Source organism: Papaver somniferum, chromosome 3 (assembly GCF_003573695.1).
Source record: "Papaver somniferum cultivar HN1 chromosome 3, ASM357369v1, whole genome shotgun sequence".
Taxonomy (NCBI): Eukaryota; Viridiplantae; Streptophyta; class Magnoliopsida; order Ranunculales; family Papaveraceae; genus Papaver; species Papaver somniferum.
Window position 1 is genome coordinate 83,771,530 of NC_039360.1, and position 8,035 is coordinate 83,779,564.

The window sequence follows — 8,035 nt, forward strand, 5'->3', positions numbered from 1 at the left end:
TTTGGCAACATAATTGTATAAATCGTATACAAGTTGTCCTTATTATCTGTTTGTTTATCTTATTGAACATATAAGGGGTCTACTTCCCTTCATCGTCCGGGCAGTCTCCGTTTAACCAAGAAATCAAACATTCCTAGATTATTAATTACCTAGCTAAGTATCTTGGGAAATGGCTTATTCACTTTGAGCATCAGGTTCTTCATTTTGAGCAATGGGTTCTTTATTTTGAGCAATCATCCTTATGATTTCGATGACTCTAATGGATCTCAGAATGAATCTTTACTTCTTGATTTTGATTATTAAGATCCCAAGTGACATGGGATAATCGATTAAATAGCTTGTTTTGAGGATCTAAAAACTTATCCTATCATCTCAGTTAAGAATAAGGATTATCTAAAGGAAAAATCAAGGAGACTGTTGTTGACCTTGCACTAGTGAAAAAACAAGTTGAGAAATTAAAAAAACAAGTTATGGTTGTTGACAAGTCTCTCGAAAATATCTTTAAGGCTTTCAAATTTGAAGAAACATCAGTGAATAACCATAACCCGTCCAAAGATTAAGAAGAATTTTCTTGTTTAACCCGTCCAAAGATTAAGAAGAATTTTCTTGTTTAGTCTTTTATGAGAATGAACTACTTAATTGTTCATTAATATCAATATATGTATAGCTCTATATTAAACTATCAATAAAAAGTTAATGATAACTTTTATTTATATAATCTTGTATTATTATATTGATAGTCAAGATTGTGTTACTTGTTCTGATTCATATGCCTCTTCATATTGCTTTCAGATTGTATGAGATAAAACTTCAGTTTCACAAACTAACTTTAGGTCTCATATTTGGATTATCTTTTTATGATTTGTGACTTTTAATTTGTAGCATATTTACCTTTATGGTTGCCATATAAAAAATCATAATAAGATGTTGGTGATGTAACTCATATGTGAGTCACATATACTAATATTGATTTATTTATGTTATATAACTAAATTGAATAATCGTTATATGAGTAATTTCAGTTTTAGTCTTTCTCTTGTGGTAGGTTATGTCTAAGATCATGTTGACCTTTCTCTTGTAAAGGTTGTCTTTGTGTTATTCTTTTGTTTTGCATGAAATAACATACACAAAGGGGGAGTTCTATTTTCGAACTTGCATTTATGATTGTCTTTCTGGGGAGTGTGGTTGTGGAAATTGAGGGAAGAAATATTTATGGTAATTGCTTCTGATAAGTAACTATATCGATTTCAATTCTAGTTTGACTTATATAAGTTAGGGAACGAATGGTTAATCATTTTCCAGATAATAAAACTAAGTTAATTCTCATCTTAAAATTTACTTATCGAAATAGGTAAAATTATTTAAGTATAATTGGATCCTGAGAAGTAACTAAGTTAATTCTTATATTGGTCTGACTTATCGAAATCATATGAATTACTTCGGGTAATTGTTCCTTGATAAGGATTTAAGTTAATTACTTCAGTGGTTTTGGATTTAGTGTTGCTTATCAAACGTGGTACGTTAAACCTCTGATTCACTGAGATTTTTATGTAATGTAATATCTTTATAATTTAATTCTCGTATTCTCTATATGTAAAATGTTGTAACTAAAATTGACAAAGGGGAAACTGTGATAGACTTAGAGCATTGCTCGGTTGAACCCACCAGCATTAGTATGTCAAGTTTGATTGTCATATTTTAGTTCAGAAACTCGAAGATGCTTGATTTGATTACTGGATTCAACTTCGTTAGGTTGGACCGGGAACATAGAAACGTATAGGCATCAACGAACACATCATCTTTCAGTTCAAGGTTAGTAACAACATGCTTGAATTATTCCATTTTTGAATACTATCAGAATTAAGCCGCTATAAAAGTTAACTATTACGACTTCGTATAGTTAAAACCAAGTAAACTGCCATCAGTTACCTAGTTCCTTCAGTATCATGCGCCTAAAAATAATCTGGTCTACGCACGTGAATCCCAAGACACGGTTCACTATATTGAGACTTATGCTCTCAACTCTTTTGGATCGTAACTCGAAACAACAAATGACTAATTATGTTCAGTAAACACCTCACTTATAAACCTCCCAAGTCCGACAATGACCAGAGATAAGTTGAGTATAAAGGATCTTCCGTTTAATCAATATAAACTCATTTGGTCTCATATCAAACCAAGAAAAAGACCATAGAAATAATCTACCTCAGTAAAAAAGCTCAATCCAAGCAACTCTATAAGGAAAAGCAACTCGACGGTTGGTTCGATCTTTACAATAACTTTGATGTCTATCGAAATAAATAACTTGTTTGGATCCCAGAGAATCAAGTGTATAATAAGAATCATGAAAATCAGAATATCAAAAATAAAAAATCTTCAAGTCTTCAATCCTCAAAATAACCGATGCACAACAACTTGACTTCTAGTAATGAACGAAGTCTGTTAATGTCGATTGATTAAATTTTTTATATGCATATCTTGAATCATGAGATCTGTAATAATCAATCCTTAAACAAACTTGAGCGGCCTTATACCAGAAGAGAATGACCATGGAATAATCAAGTTTGATCTATCAAGGATAACCATATCTTTAGTAAATCAAATCAATAAAACTAAGATAACAATACAGTTTAATTTTCCACGAAGGGTACTACTAAAAACTTCTTGATCCCAATAAAGACTTTAAATGAAGGCAACGCAGGAGATTTCACCTAATTATATTACTCTTCTCTATCAACGAGTAAACTTCCCACACAAACGGTTAGGCAGTGTGCTAATGGGTGATTTTGTAAGAATACATGCTCTGCTACTCATAATGTTATGATCAAATCTTGAATGGAAGATAATGTATTACAATTTTCGGAATTTCCCAAAGATACTCAAAAAATATTATTTTCGGATTCAAAAAATACCAATTTTATTCCGACTTATAAACTGAAATCACTCTTAATTGACAACTAATATTAGTTAGCATATATCCATATACTTTATTAATATAACATACATCCACACAAACGATTAGGCAGTGTGCCAACAAATGAGTTTGTAAGAATACAAGCTCCACTACTTATAGTGTTATGATCAAGGCTTGAGCGGAAGACAATGTATTACCATTTCCGAAATTCCCAAAGATATTCAAAGAACATTTCTGAATTCAACAAATACCAATTGTATTCCAACTCATAAACCAATCACTCTTAGTTGACTACTAAATTAGCTAGAATACATTCATATATTTTACTAATATAACAATTAGTGATTTGTAAACCTTTGTGATATGGTAAGCATATATTTTCTAGTCTAAAAAATATTGAATTTTGGTTTTAGGATCTTGTGTTGAGTATCGTCACTTTTCTTTGAAATTACCGAGCTCAAATTCATCTCCAAATTTGTAAAGTCTTTTCTCGCACAAATGGTGGGCTTATGTGCATATGAATCTCCGTCGTTGATTTATTTGATTTAGGTTGAGATTTGTTTGCACATGCATGGTTCACAAAAAAAAAAAAAAAATCTGGCGTTTTGGCATGATGATATTTTGGCTAGTTCACTAAAAACAAGAATTGTCCTAGCCACGTGTATATTGTTGACGAGTCAACTAACTTTTGAAATTGATGGAAAAAATAACAATGAAGGGGATCGCTGGATCGCTAGATACTATTTGCAATCTTTGGAAGTGAGGGAACACAAGAAAAAAAAAACAAATAAAAAAGTTGAATACAAAAATATAATGAGATGATAGGAAATTATAAACATTATAAAAAAAAGTATTCTTAGCAAAGGTGTCGAAAAGATAAGTTAATACAGTAACAGCATGGATTGAAATCAAATGGGCTAAAAATAAGCTGGTGTTGCCTATTACATGAACTTATAACAAGTAAAATTGAATAAAATCTAATTTAGCACAAATCCTCTCTACTAAAAATGATTTGGGTTAAATCAAAAGCCGGGCTAGAGCCTCAGTTAGCCCCTTCATGGACATGAATCCTCTATTGTACTAGCTATACAAAATATTATTCCTATATATACAGGCTTGGTCAGCATAACAGCACTAAAAAGCAGATCAGTAGTTGAAATAGCGTCCACCATTAATGCTCATCCATCTCCATGGCTTGCATGTAATGCCCCCTTCAAGCACAAGCTACCTGTACATGGTTGCAACATGTGAATCAGCTAAAAGACCACATAGAAAATATCTCATTTCAAAAAGAAAAATAAAAGAGCCGGTAGAAACAAAGAAAAAGAAAACAGCACAATTTTCACACTGTATATGGTATAAATTATTGACCACATCGAACAAACGATAACAAACTGGTTCTCTAGTAAATCTTATTATTGGTGCCTGGTGGGTCCTTAAACCTTCATGAACTGAAAACGGGAACTTCTTCCTAGAGTCCAACTTTGCCCACTTATAAGGTGGTGTGTAAGAGTCTTAGTCACATGAGCCAAAAATCCTCTTGAAACCTAAATTAATAAAATGGTAACTCACGATCTAAATGCTATCTCTAATGCTTTTAAAACAATTTGAGAAAAATTCTCAGAAAGAAAGAAGATGAAAGAACACATGTACCCCAACTTAACTAACACAGTCCTCACAGGATTGAAACACCAGGTTGGTATGGCCCCTCTTATAGATACCTACAGCATCCCCGCATTTTGGGGCTATAACTACATCGGGATTCTCTATCCTATCCTTTGTGAAATTAAGAAGTGCAAAAATATTTAATTACTCAAGAATGATACAGCTGAGCATTCGAAAGAGATGCGACGAAAACGGTAAATAAAGAAAGAGAGAAACAAATTATCAGCTTAAGAATAGTACCGATGCATTCCTGGCTCTCAAAGTCATCATTGCTGCTTCTGCATCAGCTTCAGCTGCCTCTGCCTCCATTGCTGCCTGTTCAGCTATTGCCATCCACTCATCTGCCGCTGCCGCTGCTCGAGCAGCCGCTGCAAAAGCCTGCTGTGCTGTCATGAACCTCATTTCTGCCAATTCTGTATTAATACATGTCCTAGTGATGATTTTATCACCATCTTTATCTATGTTGGGAGAGTCATCTTGCTTGGCCTCTGGGACCATCCTCTCAGGTTCTTTAACTATGTTGGGAGAGTCATCTTGCTTGGCCTCTGGGACCATCCTCTCAGGTTCTTTATCTATGTTGGGAGAGTCATCTTGCTTGGCCTCCAGGAGTCGCATCTCACATGTTTTGCTTTTCTCAAAGGAAACTGAGGAAACTGAGTTTGATGCAATTCTGTAATTGCGATTTACCTGTGAAGGCAGAAATGGGAAAAATAAAATAAGGCAAAGATACTTGATAAAGATACACTACTTTCAATTCCTTTTCTGTTTTTCTTTTTGAGTCTCTAACCCTACATTTCAAGTAGTTGATATTGGCTTGGTTCTTGGTTCTTCAACATGTGAAGAGGATATACCATATAGTGAAAACAATTTTTTCGACCGTCTCCATCAACTCGCGCATTTAAGATGGTTTATGATTTTAGTTAGTTCTACTGGAAAGTAAAAACAGAAGAAACAACAGATGAGAGATCTATGGAACTTTACTAGTCCACAAACTTTTAATTTAATCAGCTAGAAACCATGCTTGCAATTCACCATATGAGTGGGCCAGTTAGCATGAGATCTATTTACCCTAATTAATTTTGGAAGTGCGAGTAATGACCTTTATCAATTTTCCACTTGCAATAAAACGCTTGAGCTTTTCTGACAAGATCCTTCTGAAATTTGGTGGCGCACAATAGTGATCCTAAACAAGAAAAAAAGCAACAACATTATCGGAAATTAATCTAGAAATTTGCTGTGTGATACGTATAAATGCTCGTGTGCTTGCTCTAAGACCGAATACGTAAACGTTCCACCATTTTACATTAAAAAAATTCGGATAAAAGAAGCTATGCTTGCAATGGCTAAACTAAGAACTTATCATTTTAAATCCCTGCAACATTGCAAACCATTTGTAGTAACATTGGTTTAGCACTATAACCACTACTAGGTTAATTTAGCTTATTTCATCTACAGATAATTTCACATTTAATATTAAATACAAAAAGTGCAAGGAAAAGAAGTACCTCTATGTAGGTTGCAATAGAAGTCCTGTTAGACCCATTACGCTCCTTAAGATTGGCTATAGCTTCTATTATAAGACTGTCCAGCCTACAAACATGATAAATTCACAAAATTTGTCAAAATCAGGTCCATTGCACATCAGCAATAATTCTAACATAGCAATGTGATGTAACAGACCTTAAATTTGATTGTGTTGAACCAGACTCTGACAAGGTCTCAACAGCAACTGGAATTGGCTTAACGTCAACAATGTCATCATCGCTTTGAGCTTCCCAACTTCGAGCTTCCCAACTAAGGGCGAAAGGACTTTCATAAGGCTCTACCTTGAGTTGACTTTTCTCATAACCTGACCTAGCTCTGCTCAGGTCAGGGGTTTCAGGTCTATAAAGTGTATCTGGTCTGTCAGCTGACGAAAATGATCTTGGTGCTTGGATGTTTCTCCACTTATCCTATCAAGAGTTGAACCACATTAGTGTAAGAAGTGCAAATTTAAGAAGTTGAAAAGGATAAGAAATGTGATAAAATTTAAGAAGTGGAAAGAATCTTTAAAAAGTAGAACTTACAAAACAAAAAACTCAGCTTAAAAGAGCTATATTATAACTCAACAAGAATTCAAAGTAATACCTTGAGATCCACATTTGAGCGCAGAATTAAGATACCACTGAATTCTGGGTCTTTCAGTATTTGGCGCCATTTTCCTAGACCATGTTTAAGTATTCCAGCTCTAAGGGCTGCTTCTTCGGCTGCAGTCCACTTCTGTTTAGGCGCGCCCATCAAATTGAACACTTCAATTTATTCCAAGTTAAAATCGACTAGGATAACTTTGTCCGATCAATATTGAAAGACCAACCTGTACACATGTCGGCAAATTAAGTTCATTAGCTTCAATTAAAAAAAAAGTTAATAATGCCAAACGAATTAGAACACGAGAGTCCAATTTTAGGAGGAAAAAAATTAAACTAATACGGACGTAATCAATTAAAACTCAAACATGGAAGGAAATTTGAAAGGCCGAAGTAAGGAAAAACGGAAAGTTTTAGTAAATGTCGTCAGATTATATAAACTGTAACATGTTATCTCTTCCCTTTTTGATGTTTCTCCATATGAGTTGTCCCTCTACATGATATAAACTGTAACATGCTATCTCTTCCCTTTTTGATGTTCATGCCTATCCTTCTAAAACCTTTGACAGGCACATTCTGTCAAACTTGTCTTGGTGCATATGACCAAGTTACTTAGAATCACTCTTAGGGCTTATATGGTCTCTTACTGCTACTAGTTGTTAATTAACATCACCATGTATAAAATTACTTTCTCATCCACCACCATGGATAAAGAAATTCATCAATGTCACTCAATTAAACGTTTTCTCTATATCTACAGTACCATAAATTACATCACCAAAACAGAATTGTGCACAATCAAACCCTAAAAGCATCAATTAACGAAAAGAATAAAATTTACTAATCATCGGGATCAACAGAATCAAACAGTTCAACTGATCAAAATATTGAAGAAGATGGAAAGGATTTAGACGATTACCTTTGAGGAAGCTGAAAATTGTTCCGGAATAGGAAAGGGGTGTTGTTCTACTCTTTGATCAAAATCATATAAATATAAATATATAGGAATTTGGTTTCCTTTTTTTCCTCTTTATACCTTCCGGTCGTGTTTGGTATCCTGGATATCCCATCCTAGGTTGGGTTATCCAGTAAAAAACTGTTAAAATGTGTTTGTCTCACTGCAATTCCAATCCTGGATAAGGATTACTAAACCTTCCTTGATTTTAGGAAAATAAAAAAGTGAGGTTAAGGTATTCTTCCAGATACCGATTTTCCGTTATCCGATACCGATAATCCGTTAGCCGTTACTGCTACCATCCGACATAGCGGTAAACGGATATCCGATACCGATAAGCTAACGGATAATCCCTTCTTAACGTAACGGTAGTGG

At 34.1% G+C, this 8,035-nt stretch overlaps 1 protein-coding gene across 2 annotated transcripts; it reads right to left on the reverse strand.

Annotated features, from left to right (window-relative positions):
• Positions 1 to 3,799: 3,799 nt before the first annotated feature.
• Positions 3,800 to 7,779, reverse strand: LOC113361419 (single myb histone 5-like). Of its 2 annotated transcripts, XM_026604671.1 has the most exons (8): positions 7,625 to 7,779; positions 6,707 to 6,932; positions 6,260 to 6,531; positions 6,085 to 6,169; positions 5,679 to 5,762; positions 5,099 to 5,266; positions 4,820 to 5,041; positions 3,800 to 4,142 (listed from the first exon to the last, which is right to left on the reverse strand). In XM_026604671.1, the coding sequence occupies exons 2-8, from the start codon at positions 6,854 to 6,856 to the stop codon at positions 4,128 to 4,130; spliced, it is 996 nt and encodes a 331-aa protein (XP_026460456.1). In that variant the 5' UTR covers positions 6,857 to 6,932; positions 7,625 to 7,779; the 3' UTR covers positions 3,800 to 4,127. The 2 variants fall into 2 exon arrangements, with proteins under 2 accessions (XP_026460456.1, XP_026460455.1); XM_026604670.1 differs by having other exon boundaries at positions 4,820 to 5,266.
• Between the last annotated feature and the right edge of the window lie 256 nt (positions 7,780 to 8,035).